Source organism: Castanea sativa, chromosome 8 (assembly GCF_040712315.1).
Source record: "Castanea sativa cultivar Marrone di Chiusa Pesio chromosome 8, ASM4071231v1".
Taxonomy (NCBI): Eukaryota; Viridiplantae; Streptophyta; class Magnoliopsida; order Fagales; family Fagaceae; genus Castanea; species Castanea sativa.
Genome location: NC_134020.1, coordinates 19044988 through 19064594, shown reverse-complemented (window position 1 = coordinate 19064594; position 19607 = coordinate 19044988). Strand labels below are relative to the sequence as shown.

The window sequence follows — 19607 nt, the reverse complement described above, 5'->3', positions numbered from 1 at the left end:
TTTTATACTTAGCCTTAAAAACCTCTATACCCTCAAGAGTACTAACTAGTTGGGAAAGTTTACCCATGGTATCAGCTAAGAAAGTAAAGAAAAGAAATGAAGATCAAAGGAGAAAAGGAAGAAAAAAGAATAAAGAATAAAGGTGTAAGGACTTACAAGAATAGGAGATACCAAAGCCTAACTGGAGCGAGGAGAGACATAAATTTATCTTTGAAGAAAGAAAGAAAGGAGAGAGTAAAAATGGCAAAAAATTGGCGAAAAAGGTAGCTTAAATAGCAAAAGGGCGGGAAAAATTTTGCTCTACCTCCTGGGCTTCCTCCACTACACGCTCCATCTTTTGACATTCACCACCCAGATGCTAACAAGTGGCATGATAATTCGAAAATTGAAAAGACATTCCACATCCCATTTAATGCTTAAACAGCAGCATTCCCATCAATGTTAGACAAAAGTCTCGTGGAAAACCCCACGATAAGACCATGATCTCATCCCATGAAGTAAATGGACACAAGATCATGAGGGGGCTATTGTAGTGGGGTAAACATTGGACCTTATATAATGGATAAATGTTAGGCCTATTTCAAGCATTGGCCTAAACACATGAAACAAATCCAACATAAACTAGCCCATTCTAATAATAGGTACAGAACATCAGACTATTGATTAGGCCCAATCCCCTTTCTAGCCTAGTTCCAAGGTAGCATCTGAACTACTGAGGTAAGTCCCAAAGAAGATCAACTTCACTGAAGAAGCTGTTTGAGATTTTCAAATGATTACCAGAGAAGATCAACTTCACTGGAGAAGCTGTTTGATATTTTCAGATGATTACCAGTTCATTGAGAAACTACTGAGGTAAGTCCTAGAGAAGATCAACTTCACTAAGGAAGGTCACCTGCTTGGCATCACCACATTTAATGCTGAAGGACAAGCCTGAACAGTAAAAAGGACCCTAGATGTCTTCATTCATGATGAATAACACGAAAAGGAGAGCCCAATAAGATCAAAAGTTATCCAGGTGGTTGCCTGAACAGTAAGAAGAAGCCCTAGAAAGCTCTATTCATGATGAAAAATCTAGAAAGAAAAGCCCGATAAGATTAGAAGTTATCTAGGTGGACAAGGACAAAACATGAAAAAGAAGGAGGCGACTCATATAAAAGGGAAGAAAGAAGAAAGAGAAAGTACACACGAAATACAAAGAGAGAAATACATAGAGTAAGAATTGAAACAAAATAAAAAAAAAAATCATATGAATAAAAGCATTTTTACATGCTTGTACAAAAAATGAAACAGTCTTTGGTTTCTTGTTCGAATTTCCCATTGCAGATTAATTTTAGCCTATAATCTAAATTAATTGTGTTCTTAAGCAAGTAATTCAGCACTAGTTAATTTCTTGATTCCACAGCCTTTAAAAGTATTAATGATATGGTTAAGGGGGGCTAAGTGTAATTTTATTAAACCAAATTGCAAAAATTAATCCCTATATATACTAACATTTTTATATAAATTTTTTTTTTGGTAAAGCCTAGGAATAGCTTCGTCCCTGATCACATGAACAATGGGTTCAAAACAACATTGGGTAACTTAGGTTCCTTATTAACCCCATTGAATAATTTTTTCATTTGCCTATTAATTTTATATGATAATTTTATCAGGTTGAATTTAAATTTTATCTATAAACTTTTATTTATGTTGAGTGTGGAGCATTTTAGTTTAGTTTTCATGGAAATTTATTTAATATTGTATGAGTATAAAAACTAAGTACTCTCCTATCTCACATTAATAAGGAGTTTCATTATAAATTTAATTGATAATATTTACTATTTATATGAGCATATATAAATAATATCATCAAGACAACTTTGGGAGTCCTAGAGATCAGACATTAAGAGAAGTATTTAGGCTTGCCATCCTTTCTAGGGAGAAAGAAAAAAGCTAGTTTTGAGTACATTAAAAAGTGGGTTTGGTGCAAGCTCCAAGGTTGGGAAGAGAAGCTTTTGTCTTAAGCAGGTTGGGAGGTTCTAATTAAAGCCGTGGTCCAAGCAATTTCAACTTACACAATGAGCTATTTTAAGCTCTCATTGGGTCTATGCATTGATATTGAGAGGGCGTTTGGATCCGCGTTTGTGCGTCTACGTCGCGTTTTTGCTTTTTTTTTACCCAGCAGCATATATTGACTTTTCATTAAAAATTTCACTTTTTAACAACTTTTTCATTAAAAATGGGTCCCACAAAACTATTCACACATTTAAAAATTATTTTGCTACAGTGTTTTCAGTTTTCAGTTTTCAGTTTCAATAAAATAAGTTCTATCCAAACGGACTCTGAATCTTTGATTAGAAAGGTTTGGTGGAATCAACGTGGAGATCGTTGTAAGATTCATTGGGTAAAATGAGATACTCTTTGCCAACCAAAATCAGATGGAGGTATGAGATTTAAAGGCCTCAATCTCTTTAACGATGCTCTCCTAACTAAACAAGTTTGGTGCCTCCTCCACAATATATAGTCTCTATACTACCGTATATTCAAAGTTAGATTTTTTTCCAAACTGTTCTATTATGGAGGTTGTAAAGACAAATTATGGTTCTTATGCTTGGAAAAGCATCCTAAAAGGTAGGGAAGTTCTACTTAAGGGGGCACGGTGGTAGATAGGTAATGGGGCTACCGTCAGTATATGGAAGGATGCTTGGCTCCCATCTTTGGAGCATCCCAAATCCAATCTCCTTTAGTGGATTTTATGTCTGAAGCTTTGATAAATTCTCTTTTCGTACTTGATCACAATTCCTAGACTATGGACCTTCTGCATCTATTTTCAATTCAAGAGGTGGACCTGATCAAGTCAATTCCACTTGGGCAAGGATTCTCGGAGGACAAAATTTGTTGGCCCCATGTCCCTTTGAGTGAATACTCCGTGAAGTCAAGTTTCAAGTTTCTCTCAAAGCAGAAAGCAATTGAATCTTAATTTTCTTCCAATTTGGATCAGTATCAAGGGATTTGGAAACATGTATGGGGGATCAAAGTTCCAAACAAGGTTAGGAGCTTACTCTGGAGAGCTTGTAAAAAATGCCCTTCCAGTGAAAACCAACTTGGTTAGACGAAATGTGTTGGCTGAAGACATCTGTGAACATTGTAAGCAAGTGCCTGAGGACATGATTTATGCTATTTGGCTATGTTCTGGAGTCTCGAGTGTGTGAAAGTCTGACTTGGCTTGGGATTTCCGTCATTCAAAAAGCTTTCCTAAGTTTTTGGATCTGGTTCAGTTTATTATTGATGAGGGAAAAGATTTGGCTCAATTTGCAATGTTTATCCAGACTCTGTGGTTTCGTAGGAACAGACTTTTCGTTGAAGATAAACCTTTCCCCCTCTCTGATATTCTTCCGATGGTTAAACAAATTCAAGCTGATTATTTGCGTGTCAACCTAGGTCCATCACCTTTGCCCTTGATCATCCAGAGAGATCGTGTCCGCTTGCATGCTCTATTTTCTCCCTTGGTTAAAGTTAACTTTGATGGTGCGGTTTTTCAAGACTTGGGTGAAGTAAGTTCAGGGGTTGTGGTCCGTGATTCTCAAGGGAAGGTCTTAGCTTCTATGTCAGAAAAGATTCTTCTCCCTCATTCGGTTGCTGATGTAGAGGCCATGGCTACTGTGCTAGCTATCAATTTTGCTCTAAATCTCAGCCTTACATCGGTTATTATAAAGGGTGACTCAGAGATCATCATCAAAGCTCTTTCCAGCGAAAATGATTCATTCTTTTCCTATGGTCACCTTATTGTCGAGGCCAAATTCTATTCAGCTTATTTTTCTTCTTTTCAATTTTCACATATCCATAGATATGGTAATACTATTGCTCATAAGCTTGCTAAACATGATAACAATTTTCAAGTGTTGATGGAGAATGTTCCACAACACATCAACTCTGTTTTCTTAACTGATTTTGGTTAGGTATCTTTTTCCAATAAAATGGACTGATTTTCTTCTAAAAAAGGAAAGAAAAAAAAAAGTTCAATGATGTCCGCTGTTACAATAACTTTTACCAATCAGTGGCGAGGATTATGGATCCACGGTGACATTTTTAAAAAAAAAATTATTTACTTATATTTATCAATCACATCTAACGTTTCATCTCTCTTCAAGTTGATTGATGATCAAACAATCGCTAGAACAAATATCAATAATAGGAACTAACTATAACAAATGTCAATCATAGGAACTACTCGTTCAAAACAATAATGCGTTGTTATTGGCCTCATCATGTAATTTTTGTGTAATTGATTTTATATGATATTGTTAATATGTTGAGTTAAAATTCTATATGCATCGTTTACAAGGTCAAGGGTCTTGTACTCAAGTAATATAGACTGTTCTTTTTTACGCTCTGTTTGTTTTGCTGAAAAACTTTCTGTAAAGATAGTTTTCCACATTTTCCAGTGTTTGGTAGAACAAAAAAAAAACTGGTCAACGGAAAATTATCTTTAGTCAATGGAAAATCGTAATAAAAATAAGGCTTGTTTTTTATAGCTTGTTTTTCAAAAAAAAATTTTAGAAAACAATCTCTCTCACAGTACGCTCTCTCACTCTCACTCTTTCTCTTTTTCCTTTTCTTTTTCTTTACTTGCACCCTCACTGTCACTCACTCTGGTCTCTTCTTCCATAGATCTCTCTCCCTCACTCTCTCTCCATATTTCTCTTTCCCTTTATAACACAGTTCTTTGAGTAGATTTTTTCCCTCATTACTCAGTAATTATTTCATTCCTCTCTACCAACTTGCAAAAGAGAACATATTTGGAGCTGTAATTATTCATTCCTCTCTACCAAAATCTCAATTCTTTACTTTGAATTTCAAACTTTATTTTATTTTTTTCTCTCTAAGAAACTTTTGGTTTGATGGATTCCATGTATACGTTTTTTTTGCACATAAAATTACTAAAAAAATAAAAATATAAAAAATAAAAAAGAAGAAAGAATGAATGAATGAAGCAAAAGATGAAAATTTTAAACATAGTGCCTATGTGGCTCTAAATTGCTTTTGAAGGAAAAATTCTGGTTTTGTATCTCATGCAAAACCCACAGCGGAAGCGACGAACTAGGGTCTAATTTCATTCATGATTGATAACGTGCACAATGTAAATTTCAGAATTTAAGAACAAGATGACGTACCTTGGTGTGGAGAAATTCAAAACAAAGATTAGAAGCACTTGGGAACACTTTTAATCTTCACTCCAATTCTACTTTATGCCCAAGATGTGTGGTCTCTCAATCAGTTTTCAAGAGAGAATGAAAGTGTGTCTCACACTCTCTCACACACCGTTTCTTTTTCTTTTCTAATCTCTTCTTTTTAAAAATTCTGTATGTTTCTCCCTTTATAACTAACTGATTATCTAATTGGACTGGCCTATTGGGCCTTTCCAATTGGGCTTTAGTGTATGGCTTGAAGTGGGACCAAAAGGGACCAATAAGACACTAGCTCCAATGGGTCTTGGGCTTTTCCGTCAACTCTTGACAAGTCCAAAGTTACCATTAATTATATTTAATACCACTATATAAATATAATTGCACTCTAGGCCTTATTAATAAATTATATCCCATGACTTTATTATACACGTAACCCCTTCATAAAGTATTCGTAGTAACACAAAGTCATAAACGTAGACTGCCACTTTGTAAATTACTACATCTTATCCTTGAGTACCCGGTTTAATTCTTTAAAGTTATTCATTATATATTTATGAAATCCAATTTCATAAATATATACTTTAGTAATTTCTTACTAAAGTGGTTAGGCCTAACTCTCTGAATAACTGAACCATTAAACTAATCTCAATGGAATATTTTATATCTCCATCAAGAGACTATGAATTCGATCTTGAGAATATATGTTCCATCAACACTAAATGTGGCTGCCCAACATACTGAGGTTTTGACCATCACTTCAGATCTCACTCCTGATATATCAAAGTAACCTACACTTCATGATCAGGTCCATTATTCTCTCAGGATTAAGAGTTCATGCAAATAGAAGTCGTGAGATTTATTATTCATTTGACAGTCGTTAGAAGAATAATAAATCTCACAGCGGTCCTGTTCAATATGTTTTAACTCTTAAAACATATCAACATATCAACTAGAAGTTTCCACTTCCATGATCAAGACAAATCATCTTAGTTGACACGTTATAGTCTTCGCAGATGAAATGCCCAATTTCATCACCGACTACGAACTATTAATTCTGAGTTTACAAAGAACTTGTGATTTACATCTTCTGTGACTTTTCACATAAATCACATACAATGCATCTCATGGACTATATGATAATGTCTCATATTCATGTTACCATTATTTTAGATAATAATAAAATAACTTTATCAATCACAATATTAATTCATACATCATGTCATACATAATGTCATACATAATATTATACATAGCATCATACAATAGGATTTAAGGGCACTAATCCTAACAGCTTTTACATAGGACAATCTTTTTTGTTGATAGATACATTATACAGATACTATGTAGTGATAATATATTATGTAAATACATTATATAAATATATAATTTTGAGTAATATTAAAGACTTCTGGTTGGCCATAATAGACAATTAGTGTACCAGCAAAAAGAGTAGACAATGAAAAGTTATTGTTATTTTGTACTTATTAAAGATGTATTCCCCTGTCAATTTTATGTATATAGACAAAAGGTTGATATATATATATATATATATATATATATATATATATATGTGTGTGTGTGTGTGTGTGTGTGTGTGTGGACGTTCCTGTCCATATATATGAGCAAAATGAGTGGTAGAGATCATGAAAATTTGACGACTAATTTTTATTGTATCTATTATCAAAATTTTAGTATGAAAACCAAATTCATTATTGGTTTTTTTTTTTTTTTTATAATATTGATTACATTAGTTAGTTTACATAATACGCATGTTTTAAATTACACAAGAGATATAAAAAATAAAAATAAAAATTTGCATACCAAACACAAAAAAACATTCCCAAGCTCATTTTCAAGGTCGTTACCAAACACTGGAAAATGATATAGTTTTCTAAAAAATGCTCTTTGGAAAATGAACCATTTTTCAGAAAACGTTGATACTGAAACAAACAGAGCGTAAAATAAAATCTCTAAAAAAATGGAAATAAAGACAATTAAAAATAATTGTTCTTAAATTTTTGTTTTTTTGTAGAGTTCATTTTTCAAAATGAAAGCAATCAATTTTTTGTTTTTAGAATCAGCTATCAGAAAACCAAAAAGAGTGGGCTTTAAGTTCATTTTTCAAAATGAAAGCAATCAATTTTTCATTTTTAGAATCAGCTATCAGATAAGGTGTTTAGCAAACCAAAAAGAGTGGGTTCTGAGTATCAGTAATATATATATATATATATATATATATATATATATATATATATATATATATATATATATAGGACTCTGAGAAAAAGTTGATTCCTACAGTTAAGGAGGTGCTAACAAATAGGATAGAGAGGTGCTACATCTACAACATTTTTACAATATTTTCACAACAAATCATAGGTGGTTAGTTGTTATTGGTTTAAATTTGAACCCAACGATAAGATTACATTTTTGCCCCAATAATAACAACCAATAACAGCCTGCCACTTAAGATTTGTTGTAAAAATATTGTAAAAATATTGTGAACATATCATTTCTCAATAAGATAACTGCCTATCTAAAATTCAGATACATTTATCTTTAAAAAGCGATACATTATATTGCTTGGCAACTCTACAACACCTTTTAAAAACCTCTTGTATCAAAAGAAAACCAACCGGTTAAAATACAATTAAAATGGCTTAGAGCATTCTCATCAGTTCTCTCATAAAAAATCTCATTTTGACACATCAAAAGTATACTTTACTATTTTAACACACCATTTTACCATTCATCATTTATCACATCTTCTATTCTTTAATTCTATACATTAAAATAATATATACTAATATTAAAATAACATTAAAAAAAACCATAAATAAAAAAAATACAAAATAAAAACCCATACAACCAGTGACAAAACCACCACCATACCTAGCACAGGTCGCCGCCACCACCATACCCAAGCACAGCCCGCCACCACCACCCATAGGTTCAATCCGCCACCACCAACAAAAATCCATTAGCCGCCAATATACAGAGAGAAATGAGAAAAAAGAGTTGAACTCCATGGGGAGGCCGACCCACCCACTGCCGCCGCTAACCCACCCACCCACCCACCCACCCATCAACACCCCACATCCCACCCCACCACCGTCTCACACCAGAATCACCACAGCAGAACACCAAAACCACCACCACAAAAAACAAAAGCAAAAACAAAAAAACACAACCAAATTCGCACCCACCCACCGCCGACCCACCCACAGGCTAGCCCACCCACCACCTGAACCCAACTAATCTGCACCTAGAACCCAACCGATCTACTCATCACCATCTGAACACATCCACTGCTGAACCCACGCATCAAATCTCTACAAAAGAAAAAAAAATACCACAGCAACACTGATCGGCATCAGGTGGCGCGGTGAGGCTGAACAGAAGAGAGAAAAACAACAACAATGAGAAGAAAAAGAAAAATGAGTAAAAGAAATGGGTTGTAGACGGAGAGAGAATGACAGAGAAGGAGAGAGTTTGTTGCAGACGGGGAGAGAAAAAACGAATTAAATAAGGTGAACAGTGTATGACATTGTTGTCCATACTGTCTAGACGGAACTGTAGCACACCTCATGATGCTCTATAGCACTCCACGTGCGATACTGAGAACGGAAAAGGAGAGAGAGATCGAGAGATCAAAAACTGAAATCCAAAATATCAGACACCAATCAAGATGAAGAAGAGCCTTTTAGTCTCTTCCAATATCCCCAAACTCTTTCTCTCTTCTCACGAACCCTAATCTTTTTCTTCAAGAATATTCAATCCCTTCAATCTAGGCTACAGGTTTGTTCTTTAATTCAATCTTTTTCCAATTCAAGATTCACGTATTTGTTTCTTGCTCTCTATATTATTGAATTCCTCAAATTTTTAATTTTTTTTTTTGAAAAATCAGATTTGAATCGATCTTTGTGTGTGTGTGTATGGCGAACGGTAAGGATTCGGAGGAGTTCGTGTTGCTATCTCGGGTTCGGACGGGTCACAAGCAGACACCTTCACTGATATGAGTAATCACTTCAAAATCTCAGAAATCTTCACTCAACCTTGCCTCTCATGCCGTTTAAAATGTTTAGCCTGTCGGACCCGCTGCTGGTATTTTTTTTTTTTTTTTTTGGGGTTATGTTTTAAAATTAGGTCGTTAAAAATATGATTTAGGTTTGGGTTTTTTTGTTTAGATTTGATTTATATTACATTCATTTACGCTGTACAGGGTCAAACAGCAGCAAAGAGAACAAGGAAAAAATGTACAGGCAATAGAGAGAGGCTTTGGTTGAACTTTGAAGTTCACGGAGAAGACAATAGGGGGGTTTTTTTTTTTTTAATGTGGTATGAAATTTAGTCTCTTTGTCTCTATTTCTCTCCCATTATTTATTATTGTTCAATAAATTTATCACGATCTTTGTTCAGTTCCAATTTTTTGATATCATTTTTTTTCTCTGTGCAAATGTTAATGCTTTGTTATTCACTGGAATTGTTTTAGGGACCCATGAAATATCTCCAGTCTACAATTCAAATATTACATTTTGGCCAAACTTCTACTTCTCTTATTGTGTTTGCTGTTTTTATATTCAATTCATATTCTTATTGATTTCTTCTAAAGAAAAACCCATATAATATATCCCATGTTGTTTAAATCAATTCTGGTTAATTAGTTTGAATGCAATACTGAAAATGTTCGCCTCAATAGAAGAAACAAGAATATGCAAATATGAAATTTGTCTATCATTTAATGCCAATCTCTCTCTCTCCATGGAAGACTGACAATTAGGGGTTTTATTTTTTCAGGGCACTATAATTTTTCTCTATCCTAAAAGACTATTTATTGTTTTTGTATTTGAATGAATGCTTGAATGTGTGACGAAACCCAAATAACCAAATATTTATTACAAGTTTGGGTATCTTAATTTTGGAACTCTGTGCATCCATCTTAATTTCACTAATTTTTGCATATAGGCTCAGGCCGCTGTTCTTCCTATTAAATAAGTAGTGTTGTACTCAAAGTCAGCAGTCTGTAAGTGAATGGTTTGATCAAGTGCTAATTTGAAGATTTTACTGATTAAGGTAGGTCAAGATGTTTTTTCATATTTAGGTGTGGGTAGACTCAGGTTTGAATTGGTTTTTGTTCTGGATTCAATTGACTTATAAAACTATTATGATTCCACTAATCTTCTTCCGATAGCTAAATAGATAGTTAGAGTTCTCTTTGATTTTTTTTTTTGTCTGCTATGTTTTGTAATCAAGTTGGCTTATTTGTGTGTTTGTGAAGTTTTCCAATTCAGTCTAACTCAATGATTACATTGTCTTGCTTTTAAGGATTTTGAGTTCTATTAGTGATTATTCTGTAATTGTTGAAAATGCATGATTTATGTTTTATGAAAAAAATGTAGTAATTTCCACACATGAAGTGCTATTTATACTTACAGTTAACATGTCTAGAAGTTCACATTACAACTACAATTACAAAACACAGAAGACAGTACTTTATGAGCTTATGATTGTCAAATGCTATAATTATGATCTTCAATTTAATTATTGTTACTGGATTACCATATTTTGAACTCTTGATTTTGGTACATCTAAATATGGTAGAGATCATTTTCAATTCTTAAGACTCAAATTGGTTAGTTACTTATCATGTTTTAATTAGAAAAAAAGCTTTGGCTTCCCGTCTGCCACTAATCTTTGAAATTTTGTAGCACATTTCTAGGAGTCAATATGAAGGGAAATGGATAATAAGTAGGGTTCATCATCATGGATAACTGCAACATAACAACATCTAGAACAGAATAAATTCATTTACTTTGGGAGTTATATTTCGGAAAGCCTTTTAATTCTCCATTATTGGGGAATGTTACTATTTGAAAATATTTCTGCTTTAATGTTTAAAAATAAAAAAATAAAAAATTGATGCAGTCTCTTTAGAGAACCTTTAAATCCTCCATTATTGGTGAGATTTGTATATTGAACATGTATGTGTTTCACTGAGGTTTAAAAAATGTTAATTGATGCATTTTCTTAGAGATTATTATTATTGTGGATGTTTAAATGAAAAAGACATGAACATTGTCTGAACCCTACTGAATTGTTACAGCAATGCTAACTGTCGGTCAAATTTTAGCCATTTGGGTTAGATTTTTTTTTTGATCAATTATAGGATTAGATTTGGTTTATGGTTATGGTATATGTGTTGCTTTGGTTTGGTTTTGGATTTTTGAGTTAAAATTGTTTTGGGTAATTTGTGGATTACAAAGCAGAGAGTATTTTTGGTCTCTTCAATTTCTTTACGCTTCCTGAATGAGCATTCCTGGCGAAGAGTTTCCAATTTTTTCATTCAGTGTTTATCAAGTACAAATTTAGATTTATATAACTCTCTCTTGGATTCAATTGTAGAATTCATTTGTCATTGATTAGTTTCAATTTTAAATCTGTGTAATAAAAAATTAAAGGGTTTTTCTTTAGATTTTCTTTTTTCTGGGTTTGTAGGTGGAAAGGCAAATCCTTGGAAGCAATCCAAGTCTGAGCAGTACTACCAGGTATAGTTTCCACTTTATTGGAACAATTTTTTTTTTTTTGACTTTTCTTCAAGATATTTACTTAATTGTATATTGCTATGATCAACGTGAAGATTAATTAATTTTTCAGATGCCTCTAAGAAGTAGTGAATCTAATTTTTAATATTAGTGCTTCCCCTCAAAAAGTCTAAACATGTGCACATTCTCATGGATTGATTCCTTAATGTACAACTTTGCCCAATTTTGAAACTGGCGGATATATGACAAAAACAGGAATATAGTAGTTTTTAGTGGTAGATGATTTTTATATAGTTAATTTTTTTTAGTTCCATTGCCTCTTATAAATGGCCATTAATATCAGATTGAATTAATTATGAATTTAAGAACAAGCACCGTGAAACTAATTTGAATATTAGTATAAAACTTTGAAATGAATAGTAAAGTAGAAATTGACAATGAACATTTCACCTGACAATTATCAATGATTATTCCATGCCTTTATGTATGGGTGGATTCTTTTATTTAAGTTCTCTTATTTAGAACTCCCTTCATGCCATATCGTTAAGCATTATGAGATGTTAATCATGGAAAATTTTGGGTGCATTGTTATGTGTTTTCCTTCTCTAAAATGGGATATCCATGAAGTTTTGGAGTTTATGGATGTGCAGAAATAATAATAGCTTAATATGTGTCTTTTAATGAACTAATGCTGTATTTTATTAAAATACACCAAATTTTATTTCGTTTTAAAATACATCAAGTGGGCTTTAGGATTGAGGTTCAATTTTTTTTTCCCATCAATTATTTTTTTTTTTAATAGGTAATGTTTACTATGACTTGAGCTACATTGTCTAAGGAAGTCAAACACTTTAGGGAGAGTTCTGTTTTTTTGTTTATGTGTCCTTTGTATGTTTAATTATTTGGTTGATTTATTAATTGATGTGCTATATCATTAATAGGTTGTTAGTTGTTGTATCTTCATCATGATCACAAGGCCTCATCAATATAGCTGTTTTGACATACAGAAAAAAAAAAAAAAAAAAAAAAACCATTTAAAACTCCACCATGTTTAAGTTAAAAAGCGAAAGGTTATACGAGACAAACACGTCTAAATAACCAAAGCTAGACACTACATCTCACACAAACGTTAAACCCATTCGTCCAAAGCTAATTGCCATCAAAACTGCCTATTTTCTTCCTCAAATAAATGCAATTGTCAGTATGTTTTTTCCATCCTTTTGTCGAAGCACAAATTCACAAAGATCTTTGATAGATAAGATGGAGGGTATTTTGCAAGAAGATTACAGAATCAAAAGGTTAAGAACTGCCATTGTGAGATTGTCTTACCACAATCTTCAGCCTTACTGCTACTATTAGACTGCTGGAACCACTGCTGGTGTTTATGTTTTTAAAATTAGTTTGCTAAATATGATTTAGGTTTTGATATTTTGGTTAGCTTCATTTATATTTAGGTGTTCAGGTTAGATTTGATTAGTTTATATTAGATTTCAGGTACAGGCAATAGGGAGAGGCTTTGGTTGAACTTTGAAGTTAACAAAGAAGACAGAGAAGGGTTTTTCTTGATGTGGTATGAAATTTAGTCTCTCTCTCTCTCTTTTTTTTATTCAAACAAATTTTCGTGCTCTTTGTTCAGTTCTAAATTTTGGATAGCATGGTTTTTTACTGCACAAATTTTATGTTTTATTATTTATTGGCATTGTTTTAGGTACCCATGAAATATCTTCAGCCTACGATTAAATTGCTATCAGGTACTAGATCTCTTGGAGACAGTAAAGAATATCACTTTCTTACCCTTTTTCATAACCATCACAACTCCAAAGTCAAAACAGAGTAACGTTTTCTCCAAACAAACTTCTACTTCTCTTATTGTGTATGCTGTGTTTATATTCAATTGCTACTCCAATCAATTTCTTCTGAAGAAAAACACACAAAATATATCTCCTGTTTTTTTTAGCAGGTCAGGTTAGTATGATTTCAAGAGAAAGAGGAATATGCAAATATGTCTATTTTTTTAATGTCAATTTCTTTCTCTCTTCTTGGAAGATTGACAATTAAGGGGTTCTATTTTTTTAAAAGGGCACTATTTGGTTTCTCTATCCTAAAAAACTATATATATATATATATATATATATATATATATATATATATATATATATATATATATATTGTTTTTGTATTCAAATAAATGCTTGAATGTGTGACGAAACCTAAATACCTAAATATTTATTACAAGTTTGGGTATCTTAGCATCTATTTTATTGTTAGTTTCTATCACTCATATTGTTGAATACTTTGTTTTGTTGAATTATTTTGGAACCTTGCGCACTCATCTTAATTTCATTGAATTTTGCATGTAAACTCATGTTGTTGTTGCATATAACCTCATGTTTAAGTTGTTTTTCATATTAAATAATTAGTATGGTGCTCAATTAAGGTAGATCAAGATGTTTTCTCCCCCCTACCTCTAGATATATATTTTGTTTGACTTTGTATTCTTGGAATTAATTGTCCTCTTTGCAATGTAAGATATATATTTTGTTTGACTTTGTATTCTTAGAATTAATTGTCCTCTTTGCAATGTAAGGTTTAGGAATATTTTTGACATTGGCTGATGATATTTTTGATATGTTTAGCAGATGAAGAAATTATGAGATTAAATGCAATGTTCAAAGGCATGGTTGTTGACAACTTTGGACCTACAAGATTTAGCGATGAAGCATGAAGTCATTAAGCAAGGAATAAAATATATGAAAGATTTTAATAAGTAGAACTTTTTTTTTCATTTTAATTATTTATTATTTTTGAATAAGTGCATTTCTTTATTTCTATTAATTCTATGCATTGTTGTACTATGAGTTTTGTATTATTTAAACTAGCAACAAAACACACTTACTGATTGCTTTATAAACTGTATACTATAATGCATTAGTTAAATATTATAAATTTTATTTTGACCTTTGGATTTGATGAAAGAAATCTACTTAAGAAAAATAGTTTGTTACCATTGCTTTAAGTTTTAAATTTTGTTTGCAAATTAAGGTTAAAGTATCAACCAATGCTTCGTAACTTTTTAACAGTTACGAAATTGAAGATAGAGAGACAAATTAGAGAAGAAGATGTAATTTTGGATCTAAGTCTATCCAAGTTGCATTGGCAAATATATCTGATGTAAAGATATAGTTGCATTCCTAACTTATTGTAGAGAAACTTGGTACAATATATATTTACTATGATTGATTGCACTAGTTTCATTTAATAGCTCTTCCCTGTAGTTATGTATGTTACCCTGTTTCTTAAATTATTCTCACCTGAATATCCTTACAAAAAAACACATGTGGTATTGCTGTATATTCAGTAAGTACTCTCAATCATGTTATGATATTAGAGTCATTATTAGATTAGTCCATGAAAGAATATCCTTCAATTGTTTTTTAATGTGTAAAAATGATCCTGCGCATTGCGCGGGTTAAATGCTAGTATATATAATAGGTGAAACTAAGAGAAACTCAAATTAGAGTTTCAATTTTGCGTCATGTGTTTTAAATTATTTATTCTTAAAAAATTTTATTTCTTAATTTTGGGATCACATCATAAATATTCATCCAAGTAAGTTATTAAGTACAAAAACTAAAGAGTAAAGAATAAATGAATCGTAAAAAAAAAAAAAAAAAAAGTGCTTCACAATAATTTTTTTAAAAGTGGACAATTTACATTTTATACCTAATAATATTCTTATAAAAATTTTGAAAGAGTTAACAAAATATAAAAATGACTTTTAATATTTTTTAAATTATATTATGCATCTTATTGAACATCTTTCTATCAATAGTATTGAAATTATATTTATATGAATTATATTATGCATCTTATTGTTTATCTTTAAGTGTAATCATGCATATGCATGGAATTGCAAGCTAGTGATTTAATAAAAGAAAAAATGTTATCTAAAGTAATGATAAAAAAAAAAAGAAGAAAACCAATTTTTTGATTCCAAGGATCGAACCCCAGTCTCCTGAGTGAGAGGCGTATGGCAAACCGAAAGAGTGAGTATTGGAACGAGGTATTGATTTACAATAATTTATTTTATCTAAAATAAAGATTATGAAGGAAAAAACAAAAAGGAAAGCAATTCTTCCGTTGCCGGGAATCGAACCCGGGTCTCCTGGGTGAAAGCCAGATATCCTAACCGCTGGACGACAACGGAGGCTCTTTGAGAGAATGTTCTTCATTTATTAATTTTAACAAAAATTCGATGTTTTTTCCTATTCCCTCTCTAATTTTGTAAATATATTTGCTAACCACTAAGGTAACAATTTGATCATCTTTTATATATATATATATCCGATAACACATGAAAACTCACACTCGCATTGTCAAGTAACAATTTCTTAAGATGTCAATTATTTATCACTCTTTCCATTGAGTTCCAGTTACAATAATATGTAAGGTCAGGGTGATTTGATATCTTTCAAAGAAAAAGTTTTTCCCAAAGTAAAAATAGCTTGTTTTATTGTATTTAATTGTAACCTCTGAAATAATTATTAAAATATTTTTCATTATTTATTTCACAAAGAAAATGACTAAGATTTCATGTTGGCACAATGGTGGTGGCGAGAATAGTAGGTAAGTTACATTAGAGTGAAAGAAATTATTTGGTAACATGTTCACATTTTGTATTCACAAAAGCAAGGTTGTATTGCTTGTATGTTGTGACATAATTGTGGATATAATACGATTATTAGGGGTTTAACATGGCAGTAAAATAATTATGTTAAAAAAAGGTCATAGGTATGAAACTGTGATCAATTGAGTCTGAGGCATATTGAGACATTGATGAGAATGTTGTTGTGAGAAACAGAGACTTGCAGTGGAATATAAACAATTGGTTTTTCGACATATCTCTCTTGGCCTAAACTGACGATCACATGGGAGCTTCAAGATTGTTCTACGATGTCTAGAGCCAACCTCCACGTAGACCAGCTATTCAAACACGTTTTGAATTCCAGTTTGTATAACCCATGAACCAAAAATGTTTCTCCAACAGTGTTGCACACTACTAGAGTGATGCAAATATAACCCACAACCTAAGAGCCTCACAACACTTTGTAAACACTATGAGAGAAATGCAAAATTTGTTTTGTGTGCAATAGGTACCACTCTTGGTGTTTATATACACACCACTCCATTAATATTGAGTGGGATAGTGGACTCAGTGGGGTAAAGTAACGATCCGAACCATTGCTCCATAACTCTTAAATGTTAGAATTATCTTGAGGTATACTGAAAGACATGCCTACTTTGAGTGTCCTTCCATACTCTTTTCAATCTCTAACAGTTGTTATGCTAGTCTTTAACAAGACTTAATACAATGTTCTAATTGTTTCTTTGTAGGCATACATGTAGGTCACACGATGTACTTGCCAAGTATGAAGATTGTTGAAAATTGATATGAGAGATGTCTACTTGCCTTGTGTTTACTATGTAGCAATAAGAGAAATTAGAAATATAAGGCTGACTAAACCTAAATGAGTAATGCTTATAATAGGCTTGATTTAGCCCATAACGAAGAGCTGTGACTTTCGGTGAAGGGATGCACTCTTGGTAAATGGTTCCAAATTTTGGCAAAGCCTGTAATTTTTAAGACTTAAGATATTACGTATTATTGTCAGAAAATCAGTTTCAGTGACATTGTTGAGAACAACAGACAAGGAATCTCTGTGTCTTTCTCTCTTTCCATCATTTTTATTTTTATTTTTTATATATATAAAAGATAGAATTTCTACTCTAACTTAATCTAAATGTATGTGTGTGTGAAACTCCCTTCTAGAGACTTGAACCCCGGTCCTTGCCCCCTACACCCCATAAACACTTACACTTATGAAGTGACCATTGTACCAAGAGTATGTGGTGGTTTTCTACCAATTTCTATTAGTACTTTTAAAGTGTAAATATTGTGTTTTTTGTTTTTGTAATAAATATCATTGTGTACGTTTCATTAATATTATTGTGGTGGCTAAAAACAATTTTCTAACGTCACAACTAATTTGTAATGAAGGCATTGGAATGAATCCACAATGGGAAACTTGAACAGGATAAGAAACTATAAATAACAATCAAGAACACTTAAGTTTTTTTCTCTCTTTTTTGATCACCCGTCCCTCTTTTATGCTTGTTTTGCTTCTCTTTATACTCCCCTCTTCCTTTCCTTCTGGAACCTTTTCTCACCACACAACTAGTGTGATACTTGTCTTACTAGACACGTTATCCCTTCTTTTCATGGAGCATCTGGACTTTTAGGGTTTAAAGCACTGTTTAGGCCAATTATTCAGTAATAAATACGATCATACCAAGCAGGTGGGTCAAATGAATTTACTTTATCCGGAAGCCACCCTCTGGATCCTCAGACATTTCTTTCGAGGACACTGAGTTCATTGTCAAGGTCATCAGAGGACACGGGCTACACAGACCTCGAGCTTTAGACCATTTTCCCCAAGATGCCAGATCTCAATTCCTTGAGCCTAATAGCTTTTCTCTATTGCTGGGTATTGGGCCGACCTTCCTAATAAGCCCAAAACACTTAGAATCAGACCCACTCCCTCATAATTATGCTCATAAGAGACATTACGAGACAATGTAGAACACACAAAGCTGGCTTTGTAGTACAAGCTTTCTCTCTCAATGCACAATAAGTGCCCCTACTATCTTGTGCTTTGAGATTTGGGCTTTCTCCACAGCTGTCCTCTCGTGAGCGACACTCAGGGAGGATTGGTATCTACCCTTTGTGTGGTTTCTCTTTGCCCATTTATGGGTCTTGTGCCGCCACTTTGTGTGGCTCTCTCTTTGACCCTTTCTGGGTTTATACTTACTTTGTGTGGGTCATGTTGGTCTCTCTTGCCAAGTTTCTCATCTTGGTGTATCAACATTTCAACGGCTTGGTGTGTTGGTGAGGGTCAAGTGGATTAGCTAGCTTCCTCAAACCGTTTACTCCTCGGCGTTATTGGCCTCCTTTGTGTTTTGTTTTTGCTAAGAAGTGGCGATCTAATTTATGTGGTATGTTACTCTCCCCTTAATGGTGTTGTATAGTTGTTTTGAGGTTGAAATTACTTTCCATTTTGTTGTTTGGATGGTGCAGAATCATTTGGTGCTATAGTGGTTTGCTAAGATTGTTAGCTAGATGGTATTTTTAGTTGTGTTGAACTAAGTTTGGTTAGTGGCTATGCTCTGTTGTCTGGTGAGCATTTTTTGGTTGTCTAGTGAGCATTTATTTATGGATTTGAATTATCAAACCTTTCCATATTCTGCATGGAGGGATTAGGAGGAAAGTATTTCAAGTTCCAAACCGCTATGAGAATATTAGGGTGGAACTATTGGGGTATTTGCAACGTCTCGACAACTAGAGCTCTTAAAGCTCAAATAAGGAAGACAAAGCCTGATATCATCTTTCTATGTGAAACGAAGGCAAACGTGGATCGCATGGAATTGATGAAGGGAAATATTCGTTCTTTTGATAAGAAGTAGTTGAAGCAAAAGGAAGAGCAAAAGGGCTATGCTTACTATGGAGAAGTGATGTTAATGTGGAAGTAATCGAATTCAACAAGCACTTGATTGCAGCCAAAGTCAGTGATAGTGTCTATGATTAGTGCTTCATAGGATTTTATGGGCCACCAAATGCAAGAAAAAAAAAGAAGAGGAAAGCACAGGAAAATCTAAGTGGCCGCTGGAAACCATTCAAGGTCCTTGGATATGTATGAGAGATATCAATCTGACCATTAGTGATGATGATAAATGGGGTGGTACAAGAGAAGGGTCATCAACCCCAAACTATATGGAGGATATTATGTTTGAGCTAGGTGCAGTGGATCTTGGTTTCTCCAGCAACAACTTTACATGGTTT

The 19607-nt window shown here is 32.9% G+C and overlaps 1 protein-coding gene, 1 long non-coding RNA gene and 1 other non-coding gene across 3 annotated transcripts; 2 read left to right on the top strand and 1 right to left on the bottom strand.

Annotated features, from left to right (window-relative positions):
* The first annotated feature begins 769 nt into the window (after nucleotides 1–769).
* LOC142605960 (uncharacterized) lies at nucleotides 770–3938 on the top strand. The gene is made up of 3 exons (XM_075777386.1): nucleotides 770–852; nucleotides 2981–3176; nucleotides 3258–3938. The coding sequence occupies exons 1-3, from the start codon at nucleotides 770–772 to the stop codon at nucleotides 3936–3938; spliced, it is 960 nt and encodes a 319-aa protein (XP_075633501.1).
* Nucleotides 3939–8781: 4843 nt separating this feature from the next.
* Nucleotides 8782–9485, top strand: LOC142607836 (uncharacterized). The gene is made up of 3 exons (XR_012839384.1): nucleotides 8782–8966; nucleotides 9076–9247; nucleotides 9391–9485. It is a non-coding gene; the product is annotated as an uncharacterized LOC142607836 (long non-coding RNA).
* Nucleotides 9486–15845: 6360 nt separating this feature from the next.
* Nucleotides 15846–15917, bottom strand: TRNAE-UUC (transfer RNA glutamic acid (anticodon UUC)). The gene has a single exon. It is a non-coding gene; the product is annotated as a tRNA-Glu (tRNA).
* Between the last annotated feature and the right edge of the window lie 3690 nt (nucleotides 15918–19607).